Genomic DNA, 17,175 nt, shown 5'->3' with positions numbered 1-17,175 from the left:
TTATATCATTTCTCCAGGAGATGGCAACAGAGCACTACTCGTAGAAGTCGCCACCGAGGCAGGCAAAGTCTACCTTTCATAAGACAAAAAAAATAAATGTTCTGACATTTGGTACCTTTTGTCCCTTTGTGCACACGGCATAACCAATCACACTGGCCCCGTTGGAGGTCCCTGAAGACGTCAGAGGCGGCGGCTTCCATCTGACCTGCAGGACCCCGGGCGTCTGACCACACTGGACCTGCACCTCCTGGGGAGGGAGAGGGGGCCCTGGGGAGCACAACACACACACTGGATAAGGAGAGAAAAAAGAGACGGCTCAACAGTGGCTGAACCATTACTGTCTGTTTGATGAAAAAAACAACGTGCTGACCTCGGTACTACAGACTTCTCACATTCAATAACATTTCACAGTGCAGGGGTACTGCATTATAAACTGTAGTGTGTCCCACATCTGTATACTCAAATTCTAAAAAAGCATTTTCAATTCTACTGAATGAGCAGCTGGTATGCGCTGACTCAGTGAATGTGGTATTTATTATATTCAAATATTAAAAATTGTGGGATGATTTTGTTAAAGTTATGCTCATCTCTGCGCAGGTTCTGGTGTGCATCCCGAGATTCATTCATATCCACTGCTTGAACGAAAAAGCCAAGTTTGTCAGCATTCAGCCAGCAGCGTGCATGCAGCAATTTCCTGTTGACAGACTCTCGCTGACAATATTCTATAGAGCGTCAAAACCCCCCCCACACAGTTTGCTATTCCCACAGTCTGAAAGTGCTGCCTGCATGCTAAACAACAGACCCATCTGTGCAGTGCTGCTGCTCCCCTGCAGTCACACAGCGAGAGAGGGAGCAGATGCAGTCAGCAGTATCTCCGAGCTGCAACGTGCAGCTGCTTGTGCGTCCGAGAATCTGCATCAGTGCAATCTTAATCGCATCCTACGCCGACTGTCAGCAGACGCCACGCGCAGTCTTGGAGCAGTAGCGGTGGCTGTTTGCAGATTTCATTTCCTCCTGTCATTTTTAAACTATGCCGGACATGAACAAGCTCCTCTGAGAACTGAAATGAGTGCTTGAATTAATATTTTCACTGGAGCCACTTTCATTAATACTGGACACAAAGAGCAGACACTGATTTCCAGGCAGGGAATTTGACGCTGTGTGACTTAATACTAATAAAGATCGCTAAGAACTGATGAAGTCACTCGTTTCAAGAACACGTGCTGGGTGTAAAAGTCTAATTTAGTGCCTCCAGATACCGTCCTACTTATTGACAAGTCGTCCGCCACCGATACTGAGACTATTTCAGACGCCTCTAATTACCATGCTCAATAGATGGATCATTTAATGAACTCTCAGCATGTTAGCTCTTCAGCTGCCAATAGAAAATGTCAATTCAAACTTCAGCCTCTCACTGTTTGTTCCTCCCCTTTCACCCATTTTCCTCTTCGTTACTTGACTTCATAAACCCTCTTTTATGTCTTGTTTGTCTGTAAACTGCTGTTTTGGTCTCCTTTCCATGTTCAATAAAGGCTAAATAATCACAAACCCCCCCTGAGCGCTTAGCAACAACATGACGCGTCTGAGGCGTATTTTATCTGTGCCATATCTGGCCGACGACACTGTGCCTATACGCTTACACACTCCGAGCAGTGCTATAAATGTAGCTGGCTGTGGATAGAATCACTCTTATTACATTCTCACTTTCCCGTAGCAAGACAGTCGGGCTGTGAGACCCGAGTTAGTGCTGGCAACAGCAAAGCATCAATGAGCCTCATGGGAAAAGAAATCCCAGAGATCTGCGCTCACTATTTACACTCATTTGGCTCTGAGAGACTCTTGTTTCCAATGTTGTGCAAGCTTTATTCAGCAAATGCTTCTTCAATCATTGCACTTTTCTTTTTGTTCCTGTTTGTCTACCATGCATGTGTCTTATCGCAGTGGTACACGCACGAATCCTTGAGGGCAATCTGGAAGCGGCAGGGGACAAAAGAAAGTGGCTGAGATGTTTGTCAGGTTTGTAAGTGTAAAGGCCTTGAAGCGCGTGGCGTGTGAGTAAATAAAAAGATGTAAATTATCAGATGGCTTTCATTGTGAAATATCTGATGACTTTGAAACAGAATATTAGACGACAAGACCGACAATCACATTGAGGGGAACAAAGTCATAAATACACCTTTTACACAAAACTCACAAACTGACTGCATTTGCAGACGCTAACAAAACTAAGACTTCGGTTCAGTCTGAGCGCCGTCGTCAACTTCTTTCATCAACACTTGTTTTCAATGAAGAAACCCTGATAAACCCACTGCAGGTCTGCTCTACCTGCCCATCACCAAACAGCAGACAGACAAAGGTAGTGACTACGTTAGCTAGGAGGCACAATGGAGCACAGGTATTAAAAGAAAGCTAAAAGGAGCTAAAAAGGGACTGAATGTTTGACTTACATCTTGCTAACAAGGTCACCTCGACAACTTTAAAAATCTGATTAAGATCGAGACAAAGAGTCGAAGCCGCATGGACAACTTTGTGAGGCCGCACTTAGCTTTGAGCTAAATGCTGAATGCCTCATGCTAACATGCCCACAATGACAATAAACATGCTGATCTTGTCTTATCTCAAGCAGGCCTAATATTAACCAGGTTCAGCATCTTAGTTTAGTGTGATAACCTGCTAGCATTTGCTATTGCCATTAGCTTTGCAGGACAAATTAAAAATTGGCCCAATGATGGCGTTTGATGAAAACTGAGGGGATCATCAGGAATTCATCCTGAGGGGAATGTGAACGTTTGCACCAATCCATCCAACAGCTGTTAAGATAATTCAATCAAACCCACACATGTCAACCTCGCAGTGGCACTCGAGGAGAAGCCACAGGGTCCCCGGAGTCACCAGGATATCTTCTCTGGGCACTATGGACATCTGTACCAAGTTTAATGGTAATATTAGTGGACCAACCAACAGACCAACACTGGCATTCCTCTAGCCAAGTCAGCATGCCCAAAAATACATAAACCACCACACAACACATTGCAAAAGTGCTAATGTGAGTATTGTCCTGGAGGCTGACCTGCAGGCTGAGTGCAGAACTCCACAGAGATTTCCCTCTTCTCCCTTTGATCCATCGGAAGCTGCCAAGGCACCTGATGCGGCTGCGCCACAACCTTCACCTTGTAAACTGTCATGGGCTTCAAGTTGAAGAACTTGTACTTATAACCCCCCGCCTTGACCATGTCGTACTCTGCACCGTTGAGGAAGATGGTGTGACTGTAGTTGCTGTTGCTGGGCATCCAGGAGAGCTCAGCGGAGACCTGCGTGATGCTGTCCACCCGCAGGTAGTAAGGTGCCACCACCACATCCTTTCCCACGAGCATAGTGCACCGCAGCTCGTCCGACGGGCCACGGTCGGTGATGCTCTGCACTGAGATACGGTAGGTGTTGGTGGCCAGATTGAGCTTTTCAATAAGAGACTTTGTCCTGCCCCCGTAGGGGACACTCATGCGTAACTCCTTATCCACCAAGACATTGTAGCCACTGATGGAGCCCCAGCCCGGTGGGACCACAGGAGGATCCCAGCCAATAATCACACTCTTGGCAAGTTGTTTAATCAGGTTGATGCGGCGGGGATAAGGCACAATGTCTTCACCGACCTCGTCAATGCTGACATCCAAAGTTCCTGTCCCGTTGCTGGAGGAGCCCAGGAGGTCCATGCCCAAGCTGCTGGTGCTCAGACAGTCTAGTTTACTGTCAGACAGCAAGCTGCTTATGCCTGTTCCCGTCCCTGTGCCGACCCCCAGTCTCTGAGGCCCCAGGCTACTGTGGTTGAGGTAGCCAGGTTCTTTAGCTACTGTGTCCCTGTGTTGGACAGACGGCGTCTCCTCATCTTGGACAAAATCCACAAAATTGGATGGGACGAGTCCCCGCTGTCCGTCCAGCAGCTCTCCTGAGAAACAAAAAAAAGAGAGATAGTTGGTATTATGACGATATTAAGCACAAAAGATCAAACACTACCGAGGCAGGTCAGACCTTCGTAAAAACCGTCCTCATCCATCGTCCCGTAAACGTAGAGGTACTTCCCGGCCACCAGGGGGAGCTCTGCCTCAGGATGCTCGTTAGGCCCATCGTAAGGATTGTAACTACAGCGAAAAACAAACAATTCAGCTGCTTATTTATTTTGTTTTTTATAAAGATGAGGGAGCTGAGGATAGTGTGGGTTGAAAGCTTTGGCCCTGTTTCATACATTTGTGCTCTGAGGATTCCAATTATTTTTTGTGCTGACAGGTAATTTTCTTTAGAGATAGAAACACTGAATCATCTTTAAGACCACAGCCTAAAGCTCTGTGAGAGAAAGCAAATAATCTCAGCAAGATCTGTCCATGACTCGTCTACACCAGGCAGCCGGTTCAGTTTGCAGTGAAGAGCTATGTAAAGGACTTCTGGCCACCTCCCTTGTTAATCATTACCCTCTCTTAGGACGTTCAGTTGTTTCACTGTGGTTTCTCTACTGTTAGCACAAAGCTCCTGTTAAATGCATCAAAACCACTAAAAAACTTAAAGATTTATAAGGATGTTTTGGAAACAGTGACAGTTTAATTACAGCAAGAGGTTGCATTTTTTTTTTGCTCGTGAAACGAGACACACTGTGAATTAGCAGGTGAATCAGTAGTTGTACGTACCTGTACCGAGCGATGCACAGACGAACCTTCCCTGTGAACCTCGGCTTGGACCTGGTAGTTGAGCTGAGCTCTTTGTCCATCTACAGAAGGCAAACAAGGAACAAACGATCTCATTGTAAACACCCAGTGCTAACTGTTTTCACCTTTCACCTCGTATTCAGAAAACCAGAGAGGCAAGTTTCCTAAGATGGACTGATTGAGCATCTTATGGAGGAAGAAGCTAATAAACTCATTTGAACATTTAGAATAAAAATGACGTTCCAGGTGCCTGTGCTCTGTAATACATTGAAAATCTGAATCTCATTGTATTAATCAATAAGGACAAACAAACACATGTCTTTTAAGATTTTCACCCATGCACTAAAATATTTTGCTGAATCCCAAACAGCAACCAGGAAGCCTCGTGCATCCCTGCTGCTCAGCTCACACACATCAGATCACAACGAAGCAGCATTTTGTCCTGAAGTTGTTACAAAGTGCTGTCGACACCAAAGGATAACAGAGGTCTGAGAGAGGCAACAGATCTAACAATGGTGAGTTGAGCTTATTAAAGCGTTTTAGGAGACACTGTGAAGCCACTTGCTGCCGGCTGAAGTTCAGGTACCTGACAGCAGGATTTCATTGGTGTGAACAGGGAGGAGTGAAGCAATCACTCCTAAATCACTGGGGATTCATCTCTGTTGCAGCCCCTCATCATCATCAGTTAGGATGTTTACATGGTCTTGCTTTCTGCAGCTGTGTACAGATGTCATGCAAAGTGCAAATGGAGAAATGTGCAATAAATAAAAGCCATTTGGGATGCAGGTAGATACCTCGGAGAGGAAAGCCCGCGCCGGGCTGCGTGCTCGACTGCGAGTGAGGAATGTTGGCTTGACGGAGAGGAGCTCCGGCTTGTCTCCACTGATCTGGAGCGGTCGGATGAACTCAGATATCAAAGATCTGCTTGTTGGAGCCTCATTGCCTGTGGAACAAACAGAACGTCTCTCATCAGATCCTCACATCACAATAACACGACGGATACCAAGCTTCAGAACCTCACGGTACAAAAGAGTTCATTAACTAAACGTGTCAGAGAGACAGAAATCAGTCACTCTGCGTTTTAACATTGTGTAATGATACTGGAATTACACAAACATGTGTTTACGTAATGCCAGTAAATATAAAAATGTGAGGGAGCCATAACAGTGACAGTACACATCCTTAATAACATGCAGATATAGCTGATGTGATATATGCTGCAGTACTTTACCTATATGAGTCAGTCTCCTTTTAAAGGTGCTTTTACTTAAATAACAGTACATGCAACATTTGGTGGCCGTCTCACAGCACTAATGACACAAATTAAAACTTCAGAGCCAAACCTGAACAATACATATGACTGTAATTAGTGAAGCATTTGTACATTCCCAAAAACAAGTCAAAAACAAACAGAGAACAAGTTTAGGCAGCCAGAAGCCATTTCTCACTATGACTGATTCTTTCATTAACAGTTTATGTTTCCTGCAGATTAAGTCAGAAGCCTCCCAGACTTTCCCCTCAGCTGCGATTCTTCCACCTCGTCGTGAGGGAACGGACTCCTCGGCTAATATGCACGCTGTGGAGTCGCTGCCAGCAGCTCTCACATGGCAGAAATGATACATGAATTCAATTGCACAGCACTTCAGTAAGAGTGGGCTCCGTCAGGCCAAATTCATTTGTTGGCCTCTTATTTATTAACTTCAGTCAGAATGAGACACTTGAAAATATGACAATAAATCAATATTAGTATTTTCTTTGCTAAAAACACTTAAATACATACATATGAACTATAAGACACTGTTCATCAGTATGATCCTGCACGTACCTTTTCCTATGGGGGCAGCCAGTCCATTAAGGAGCTGTGACAGGGATTTGTTAGGTGACCCGGGAGATTCACATAAAGTTAAGGGTTCAGTGCTGAGGATGTCGAACTTCCCGGCCTGCAGCCGGAACTTCTCCAGCTCTTTTGACAGGAGGTTGAACTGCTCACTCTGAGTCCGACATTTTTCCTCCAGCTCGCGAACTTTGGCCTGATGACGGTGAGGGAGGAGAGTCATCGAGAGAGGAGTGAGAGACGCAGACAGAGGAGACAGACAGGGAGAGAGAAGATGGGAAACAAAGGAAAACAGCAGAAGAAGAAAATAAGGAAACCATGGGATGCAGGGCGGAACAGAGTGCACACATACTGTATGTACAGACGACATATGTCTACTGTCTACACACAAATAGAACACGGAATGAGATTTACTGCAGACATGTGGATCAGTCATTACAGAGAAAAACTTCTTGAAATGACTTTTTAACTACTACTGACAGTGCACTTTGCAAGTCACATGCACAGCTACAGCTAATGCTAATAACACTGAAAATAAAAAGCCTCTGGCTGCAGGGTAGTATGCGTACCCAGACTGCACAGTGTCTTAGACGATGAGGCTGATGACGTTCTTTCCTCTCATTGTCAAGTAATCCCTTGAAAAGACCAAAACCAACATTAATTTAATCATACTAACAAGTATTGTCTGTGTGAATCAAAAATCAAACGTAGCCTCGTTCCTCTGTGCCTCAGAGCTCCGCTGTTGTCCAAAAACTATTAAAAAACACGTCAATGAGCCACACTGCTGCACTGGGTGACATGCTGTGGTGTGTTTTAAGTCAATTCCACATACTTTACACCACTATGCTGCTGCAAATACTCAGTCGAGGACCAAATGTGTATTAATCCGTTCATGCACTTTTTACTGCACACTAGTTATTTCCTGTTTGAGAAACTACAGTCGCCTTCGTACAAATTAAAATATACACTTGTGAGTATTCAGATGATCTGTTTGTAAAGATTTACTCCTTCACTGGGACTGAATGGACCACAGACAGGTTAGAGTAGTAAGTATCGTTGGTAGAGGTCTTTTCATGGGATTTGATAATAACAAACATACAAATATAAAAGTAAAGAGTATCTTTTGAGAGCAGGAAACTTCATTGCACACACTACCACTGATAGACTGAACACACAGTAACTGTTTGGGCAGGTGTAAAGGAAATTCCAGGCGCTCGAGCGTCGTGTCTCAAGCTGAATGACTGATCATCCGAAATCACTGCTCAGTCTGAACCGGATGCTCTGCAGGACACTGAAGCTGCCGTGGAATTGTTTTAGCACCGCCCAACACCTCTGCTACCGCAGTACTCTGTGTACTGCTCTGTTCAGACACCCAGTCCGTTTCATGCAGACGGCTTGTTGCCGGATAAGACATGCTGTTAGCAGACAGACGACGAAGGAAGTCCTGCATTTGTGCGGTAGGATTAGTAAATCAAAGAGGTTTTGGTTTATTTGCATCATACAGTTCTCATCTGTATGGCAAGTAGTAGTTTCTAAAACACATGCTTGGTAACACACATGCACTGCTACAACGCAAAAGGATCACATTCAGTGTGGCGATGTGATCCTTTGTTAACAATACAAAATCTAATATCTACTATATGCATCAATATATAGATGTAATGGATATGTAAGCACTCACATAAAGACTTTTTATCGTAATTCGTTGATGAATTTAATGGATTTTTCTGCATTCACTCATTGTAATCTGATACTGTTGTTTGTTCACATTTAACAGGTGTTTGGTTTTCTAAAGTTAAATTTGCTTGCCTCAGTGTGTTGATGGGCTTTGATTATGTGGGACTGAGGTCGGTCAGTGAGCCCCCGGGCACTCGCCTTTAACTGAAGTCGATTCATATTCTGAAACTTGACTTCACAAGGAGAATCTTTTCATCAATTGTTAAGCGAGTGTAGCTGAATATTTCTTTATGATCAAGCAGAAAGACCTCCAGTTTATGCTGTCAGTCATGTTCCAGACTCCGCTTGTGAGGCTGCTTTGATGGGAAATGTGAAACAGAGCTGAGCGGGTAGTAAAACCCGACAAAAGGAAGCAGCCCTGAATGTTTTTGAAAAGCAAAAAGCAAAGATCACACATCAGATTAGCTCCTGAATGCTTCATGTTACCTTTCACCTTCTGAGTACCACCTGTACATTTATCGTGTTCATCATCAAAATGAAACTCAGATCGTAACGTGGCGTTACATCAACACTTCCTCGGCCAAAGTCTACACAGAGCCGCTGCATACCCTACTGACTATACGGGGAAAGGTGTAAAAAATATGTCAAATAAATAAATAAAAACAATTCTGAAATACCTGCATGCTGTCCAAGTGGTTCTGTATAAGCATAAACACACACCCATTCAGTAAAGAGATGTAGGAAAGAAATAAAGCACAATTACACATGTGATCACTCATACACATCTTGAAAACACAACACTCTTTGATCACGCTTTGACACTGTCTTGTTATGATTTATTCACCTTTCTGAAAAAGACTCAAGAACAATGTGAAAGGAAATGTCTACACTCAGCCCAGGATTCACATTTTAAAACATGGGAACTAAAAAAAAAAACAAAAAAAGAAGCACAAAGGTTCAGCTTGTGCGGTCAAGAAGAGCAGGAAATGGCTGTAGGTAAACACTCCCCCCCCAACCCCCAGCAGCAACCACATAAACACACACAGCAACCCCCCCAGAGTCCAGACGCTCACCTCTAACAGATGGACAGCGCCTTCATGTTCCTTTTTAGCCTCAACCTGAGCCTGGGAAACACAGGGCGCACCGGTTCAGTTCATTCATATCACAGTTTAGTGTCTGTTCAAAACACCAATGAAAGAACAGAAACAGCTTCTCATTCACTGACGCTCAGAGAGAAACGGCTGAAAAGAAAGCCGCCGCGATGGCCGCGATGAGGGATGAAACTGATCTGCCGCTTACTCACGTCTAACGTCGAGTCATGTGAGCAGACATCAGTTTTCAGGAGGGACGGGCGATTTGACCGAAGCGTCGGCGCTCGGCTGAGTTGGTTTTTTATTTTCCTAATTCAATGTCCTGCCTCCGAAGAAGGAGCGAGAGTGGCGGAGTTTATTTCAACCAAACAGAGCTGGTGATTGTAGGAACAACAGAAAGACGAACCAAGGCGCTCAGTGAGGGAGGGTTAGAACGTGTGCGGCTTATTTTTCTGTTTAATAAGAAAAAAGAACATTTTCCTTTCCTAATTTTTTACATTAACACAACAGGCTCAAGATATTGCAGCTTTTCTTCAATCATTTTCACCTTTTATATTGAAGTTTTTATAGTCGGTGTCCTTCTTTTACCTGTGAAGACCTCTCACTGGAGAGCATCTAAACCAGCGGTCTCACACTCAGCCTGGGGGTCAGATAAGGCCACAGATGAATCTGCATCAGGCCCACAAATACATGTTTGGTTTTGCCCAATCAAGAAATCATCATTACATTTTTTAGAGCTGAAACTGGCTCTTAATTCACCTTTAAAAGAAGAGGTGAAACTGATATTTTGGGAATTTGCTTATTTGCTTTGTGGCTGAGAGTTAAGATGAGAAGATCAACACAGCTCTCGTGTCTGTCAGTTAAATCTGGTCTTTGTGTATTTATATGTAAATCTAAAGGACAGACGTATCAGATGGCACCGATCCTCTCCTCTCACCCTCTTTGACATTTAACACTTCAGCATTGGCCAGCAGGGCTCTTCACAGCACACCTGACACCTACGTAAACCAGCGGCTGACCTGGGGGCAGAATTAATTCTAAGGATGTTGTAGGTGTTTTAGGAGGGAACAGCACGGCCACTGGCTCCCAGGTAAGTTGAGTTTGAGACCCCTCATCTATGTAAACTGTCCTGACATTATAATCCCAGATGCATCATCTGACTGAAAGCAGGTTTATTTGTGGCTGCTGGTCTGAACCTGGCTACTATTTCTCTTTTTATGATGACGGTCATTCAAACAGGGAACATGTTGCCACGGTGAGTGTTTGAATGGTTAAGTTATATCTCCAAAAAATGGGCTAAACTGATGCTCTGTGCAAGCAAACATTTAAAATTGCGTTCCACCTATAATAAATTTAGGAGGCTGGTGCATCCACGAGGACTAAGAGAAGCACTGAGCTGTGTAGAAACGTCGCATAATACACACCACTTTCCTTAGGAGAACTAGAAACATCTGTTGAGAAAAACAAGTGCTCCACGTGAGTATGAGAGCATCTGTGGGCTTTACAATTTCATAAATCTACTTTGCAGGCAATTAATTTGGGAGAATGCAGAGAGCAGCCAGTGTCTGAAGGAAGATAAGGCAGTAATGAGCTTCTGTTAATGAGAGAAAAAAGCCGAGAACTCTGCCTGTGAAAGGCTGACTGTGAAATTAGAGCAACGCTGCAGCAACAGCAACGCCGGGGTGTACACACTGTTTCTGGAGAAGGCAGTGGTGACAATTCCTATCACGTTCACACTATCAGCAATCTCAGCCACTGCCGGGCCTGCTCTGACATTACAGTCAGCTCCAGCGCACAGACGAGGAAGCCGGACCATCAAACGGCCCGGGCCGGCATTGTTTTTGTTTAAGCAAGCCTCGAAAAAAAAAAAAGTGTCATATCTACTCTGGGTTGTGCATGTTTGATTTGCTTGCCTGCAACAAACAAGAGGAGTGCTCCTGAAATGCTCGGCACTCAGAGTTTAGAGAGTGATGGACAGCTGAAGGACGGGGGTGAAGAGGATGCGCTGGGAGAGCTGTGGTGGTGCCAGTGATGAAAATGTTCAGAGAGGTGAGCGCAGAGAGCACTATTCTTTCCTCTGCTCTCTATAATACAGTCTCTGAGGCGACTTTCACCTTTGCTGGACAGTGTGTAACGCACCAGTGCTCGACAAAAAGCTCTATGACCCGGGACATGGCACAGGCCGGGCAAACAAGGAAGCTCAAACCTGCGGTGCTGTGAGTGTTAGGTAACCTGAGTTCCCTTACCTTCTGAAGAAGGTCAATCTCCTGCTGCTTTGCATTGAGTACAGCCAAGGCCTGCTCATGCTCCAACTCTAGCTGCTGCCTCCGCTCCGCAGCCTCGCGCATATGCTGTCCGCAGGGGGTGCAGGGGTGGAGAGCCAGGGGGAGGATGGCGAGGGTGGGGGAGCATAGAGAGGGCCGCTGTTAGTGGAACTAAAATCCAACGGCACTGAGCCAATACAAAATGCATCTCCAGTCTTCTCCTCCACACTCAGAGACAACACAGGTGTTACATGTGCACACACATCACACATACTGAGGCCGGTTAACAGTGTACTGACCTTTAAACCCGTTTAAAAACAAGAAAGACATAAACTGAGCCACAGCAAACGCCGCGTGAGAACAGTTTATGCCCAGTGATCTGCGGGAGAGGTCAGATCAAATTTTGCACAAAGGTGCTTATGGATGAGGACTTGAGATGCTTTGCTGTGTGAACAAAAAAAAACTAACATCAATCCACAGTCAGGTTTGCTGCCCCCTTTAGGTAACACAATACCTGTTAGACGTCTGGTTACTGGGACTGTTTGAAAAGCTGTCCTCAGCGACGTTGTCTTTGCGTGATCAATGCAGGGTTTTACGTTACATGAAAAGGGTGAGCAAACTCGGCAGCGTGCTCACTTATCTGTGGTCATCCATGACAACAAAAGAAGCCATACAATACGAGGGACTGAATGCTAGGCTCTTCATCACACAATATGCCCGTGTCATCCAGTCACATCACTGCTCCCGCTATATGTGAATATTTGTCAGGTGAAAGAAGCAAATGACATTTTCATGCCAGTAATAAATTGAGGTCTAAGATAGGTAATGTCATCACACTGTGTAGGTGACATTATCATCATGAAGGGTGACCCAGTGTCTCCGTCTCCTGCTTCCTCCCCCTCCCGTCATCGTAAAGCCAAACTCTTTGTCCTGCCTCATGCAAAGATCACATTCCACAGTGCTGTGGTCATAGAGCCAGGTGACCATTCGCATGTCTGGTAAGCAGCCCACGGATAAAGGGAGAGAGAAGCACAGCCGCTGAGGTGGACAGAAAGCATTCAGAATGGGACTGAATAGGACTGCTCCCTAACAGATGGACATAGCACTGATACCTTATAAATCTAGCAGGGGGACAGGGGGCAGGAGAGGCGGGGAGGGACAGGTCAGGGAGGGTGGGACAACATGAAAGGGCGGAATAGGAAAGGAAAGGGGGGCAGACTGCTCCAAGCTTCTACTCTTTCACAGCTCCTGGTCAGACCTCCCAACACGACACTGGAAGGCAACAGACATGTCAGGGACGTTAGACAGTACAGCTGCAGAGAACCAAATGGAGGCACAGGTAGGAGAAGGGGTACTGGCAAAGGGTTAGGCTCCACAAAAACACCTGAATTAGGCCCCCGGGATAGACGGACTACAAGAGCTAGTTATGCACGCAGTACTGACAGACAGTGGGGTCTCGGAGCTGGCTTCCTCACCTTGAGCACCTGCTCTAGGTTCTCCAGTTTGTCTTGGAGCTGGTTCCTCTCCCACAGGGCTAAATCTCTCTCCTGCGTCACAGCACCAAGGGTCTCTTTGAGCTTGGCATACTCAGACTTCACCTGTGCAGACACAACAAGCAAGGAGCACAGACACTGAGTTTCACAGTGCAGCTGGACAGTTTATCCCATCTGGGTGCATCCTAATATTTGGCTTTCACACTACGCTCTGCTGATTTTTTGCCTTTTAGGAAAACTAGGTTGATGTCATTCTTTGCAGATATGAGGGAAGTCGTTCTCTGTCTCCTGTATGAAAGACATCACCCTCTCAGGTCTCCCACTTCCTGCTGCCACCCTAAAGCTTCATGAGAAAACCCTCCACAGTCTCCACCCTCTTTGTTCAGTGCTAGAAAAAGGTCAGCACTCATGTTCACCCCATAAAACATTTGCAAAAGCCAGTTGTTTAATTTGAAACATGCATTCTTTACATCCATGTTAGATTCTTTTGCTTCTTCCACTCATTTCCCTCCCGCTCGTGCATTTCTATTTCATTCCGGCCACCTGATGATCAACCTAATAGTGCACAGCCATTAGCAGGAATGTGTATAGCGCCATCCAGATACAAATAAAACAGGGATCCACTCATCAAAACATTGTCAAAAGCACCACAGAGTACCTTTAAGGGTGACTCTAAATCCATGCCATCACTAGCTAACCATGCCATGATGCCATGCTCATTTCAAGAGCTTCACATTAAATGCATCATTGCAGACTATAATAACAGCGTAATCACTGCAGGGTGGTGGCAGGCAAAAGTCAATGTAGCAAAAAAGATGGAGGAGAGAGCGTAACAGAGTCAGCATCTCGCTGCTTGTTAGGTTGTGGTTTTACAACTCTTATAACCAGCTGTCATATCACTAAATAGCTGTGTTGTCTTAAGTTAATTAATGCAGCTAAAACAGTATCCAAGCTATTGCAGCAGTGGCCTAATTAACGGTTAACACTTGTTTCCTTTTTTCCAGCGTGGACAAAATGTCAGGAGCAGCATTCAGTATAATCCAGTCCAGTAACACCACAAAGCTTCAATCCAGGCCTTTTTCATAGAACATCAACAAAAACCGCACATGATTCATTTCATGAAGGTCGAGCTGTTGCTTTGGACTGAATTCAGTTGTACAGCTGTTCCTCTTTTTCAGGTATTCGCTGTTGATTTTAAGCACTATTCTGCTTCAATGTCACCCAAACATTCAAAGCTTTTAAAGCAGGAAGAAACTGTTACAGGTAAGATGTGAGCGCTGCCTGATCTCTGTGATAAAAACCTTTAATTGTTAGAATAATGCAGTAACAGTAACAGCTCATTCACTCCCATGGATGTAGACCAAAACATTAATAAATTATTCATGCTTCATTGTTAACCAAGCAGTAAGCATTCAATTGACTGCAGCAACTGCACATTATATTAACACAGCAGACCAATTCAACGCCAATGAGGTCTTCGCTGCCATTATGAATAAATATTCCACACGTTCTTCATAATCTCTTTTTAAAGGCCCCTAATCGGCAGCGAAACGGCTGGTTCCTGCAGCCGTAATGTGGCAAAGCCCCCTCCTCCGAGCAGCCATGAATGACTAATGATTCCTCGAGGAGGGCGTTTCAACAAACATCAGCAAAGCAAAACACAAACAGAAAGCGGTGAGCCGACCGGCCCGCCTCCACCCAGCAAAAACTCTGCGCATGGACGCCAGCGACTGTCAGGCCTAATGTAGACGGATCGGACGAAACTATATCGGATTCAGCAGAAGCGGGTCAATAGTCTATTATGAGCGGGAGAGGGAGGTGCCGTTCGGAGCCCCTCCTAGTTCATTCAGAGATGATAGAGATCAGAACACGGGGGTGTAAGCGAGGGCTAATATCCGCACTGCCCCGCAGAGTGCTGCTCTCATATCCGTCAGTGTGATAACAGTTCAGGATTGCTGCTCCGAGAGCCACCCCAGCCCCGATAAGACATCAATAACCAGCATCCCGCCCTTCTTCACCCCAACAGCAGCTACCTGCCAATCAGCTCCCTCAGGATATTGCCTTCCTGTCCACAGAGAGCGGCCTGGTGCTCTTTGTTTGTTGATCTGCTTTGACTTTGTGTTATCAGCTCTGAAGGCCTTTGAGGTCTCTGGGCTAAAAGGAAGGTGAGGCTGTTTTAATGGAACTGGAGGCTCGTCGCTTTCATTTATATGCTGGAAATTGGAAAAACAGCTCCATCCATCCAGCATCCTAAGGCAGTTTTGGCCAAGTTATAGTGTGACCCAGAAAGCCATCTGAAACAGTGTTAATATAAAGACCAAAGAGGCCGTGGCCCACAAGGAAACGCGACTGGGAGACCACAGCCACGTCAGCAGCTATAAGTGGACGCTCATGCAAGTGAGCTAACATGCTAAAAAAGACAACGCTAACATGCTTAGATGTAATGTTCAACCTCTGATTTAGCGAGCTAGCATGCTAGCATTTGAGGCGAATGTCATTTGTTTGTGCAAGTACATGTAATAAACAATAAAGTTTTAGCCTGAAGGTAGCGCTAGATGACCATGACAGTCCCTGGAAACTCATCCAATTTACATCAAGACGTGACACTAAAAACCACAATTGTCAACCTCATGGTGATGATAAGTGCCAGAAGGCCGTCTGTCTGATTTCATGCAAATTCATCCGATAATTGTTAAGTTATTTCAGCTTGGACCAAAGCAGCAGCATGGCTAAAAACACAGTGTGAATGGAGGAAATCAGTCAGAAATCTGTTACCTTCTCATACTCAGACGCCTTGTGGCTGCTGTTGAACAACTGGAGGTTCAAGTGCTTGTTCTCCTGGAGGAAATCTTGAAGCTCATTCTCCTAGGCAGAGAGAAAACAACGTTCAGAACCCAAGATTAGACCGGAGCTTAACACCCAAACCCAGCGTGCTGTTAGCGATAGCCCATGCATTATTCATCTGAGGAGACCGCTCGAGGTTTTCCAGTATGTTCTAGAAAGTGTGACTAAAAGATGCCGCCACTTTAGCCGCTACACCAGAACAATAACGCAGTCAGAATATTAGCTTTTGTGCCAGTGTCTTAAACATAATGGAAACGATGAGATGAGAAACCATGAGCATTTTCTTCTTCAATGCTCTCTGTGAATGGATGTAAAGCAAAGATGCATTCTGATTGCAACACACACACACACACATTAAAAGCCTCCTTTCCCCACTCTTTCCTACCAAGTGTGTTAAAAAAAAATCCCTTCATTGCAGAGGAGGAAAACTTAATTACGTTCAATCAGCAGTCGTGAGGCGCGCTGCAGATGCAATTTGCAGTGTCAACTGGAGACTTCTGTTGAGATGTGCAGTCCACTGCAGCTGCAGCAGCATGTAGGCCAAGTGTTGTTCTTGTCAGGAGCTGGCTCATGCATGATACATTTACAGTAAATACATTGCTTCTTAATGGCCAGTGATGGTGCGCCTGCTCCCGCTCCCTTATGTTTTACTTATGAAGGATGTTTCAGAGGGTAAATGCAGGCAGCAGCAAGCACAAAAAACTAACATGCATGCAAGGTTACACACGTCAACAGACTAGAATAATTTTCACATGGACATATAATGCATATATGCAGTGATACAACTGCACACCAAGGAGGAGAAATACTATCAAGGACAAGCAGCAGTTAGTGAGCAACGGCCTGACGACGGTAACAAAGTCACATCTGAGATCTGCTGCTTTTCTATTAATTTCATTTCTGTCACGTCCCCAAAAAAAAACTATTGGCATTTCAACCTGCATCAATTGTGTCCAGTCAATTTTAATGCTTCCCGTACAAGCACTAGATTGAATTGGAATTCCTATTCATATCCATTGATCCCTCAATTCAGAGCTAATGTGGGCTGGCTAAGCCTCCAGGTGTTCATTCTGAAGGACAAACAGAGAAAAACAGCTCACATTTGACTGTATGCACACCGGTGAGAACAACGGTCTGAAACACCTTTGAAATTCAAGCTCGTTGTTGATTTAAGCTTTTTCAACATGACTGCCATCCTCATTTAAAATCCTTTATGGAATTTGGACGTGACAGCACACACGAAGTGATGCAAACCAAATTGTCTTGCACACAGAGAAT

The 17,175-nt window shown here is 45.0% G+C and overlaps 1 protein-coding gene across 1 annotated transcript in view; it reads right to left on the bottom strand.

The window, feature by feature from the left end:
• Positions 1-17,175, bottom strand: part of rimbp2b (RIMS binding protein 2b) — a 67,511-nt gene that overhangs the window by 17,503 nt on the left and 32,833 nt on the right. Inside the window, exons 4-14 of the mRNA XM_041936609.1 lie at positions 15,829-15,918; positions 13,036-13,158; positions 11,543-11,647; positions 9,279-9,329; positions 8,883-8,903; positions 6,520-6,724; positions 5,504-5,637; positions 4,677-4,756; positions 4,027-4,136; positions 3,071-3,943; positions 116-267 (exon numbers count right to left, since the gene is read on the bottom strand). Of these exons, the coding sequence (XP_041792543.1) occupies positions 116-267; positions 3,071-3,943; positions 4,027-4,136; positions 4,677-4,756; positions 5,504-5,637; positions 6,520-6,724; positions 8,883-8,903; positions 9,279-9,329; positions 11,543-11,647; positions 13,036-13,158; positions 15,829-15,918 (1,944 nt within the window). The remainder of the gene's footprint in view (positions 1-115; positions 268-3,070; positions 3,944-4,026; positions 4,137-4,676; positions 4,757-5,503; positions 5,638-6,519; positions 6,725-8,882; positions 8,904-9,278; positions 9,330-11,542; positions 11,648-13,035; positions 13,159-15,828; positions 15,919-17,175) is intronic.

The sequence above is a fragment of the Chelmon rostratus genome, chromosome 5 (genome assembly GCF_017976325.1).
Source record: "Chelmon rostratus isolate fCheRos1 chromosome 5, fCheRos1.pri, whole genome shotgun sequence".
NCBI lineage: Eukaryota > Metazoa > Chordata > Actinopteri > Chaetodontiformes > Chaetodontidae > Chelmon > Chelmon rostratus.
This window is presented reverse-complemented; position numbering and strand designations above follow the sequence as displayed.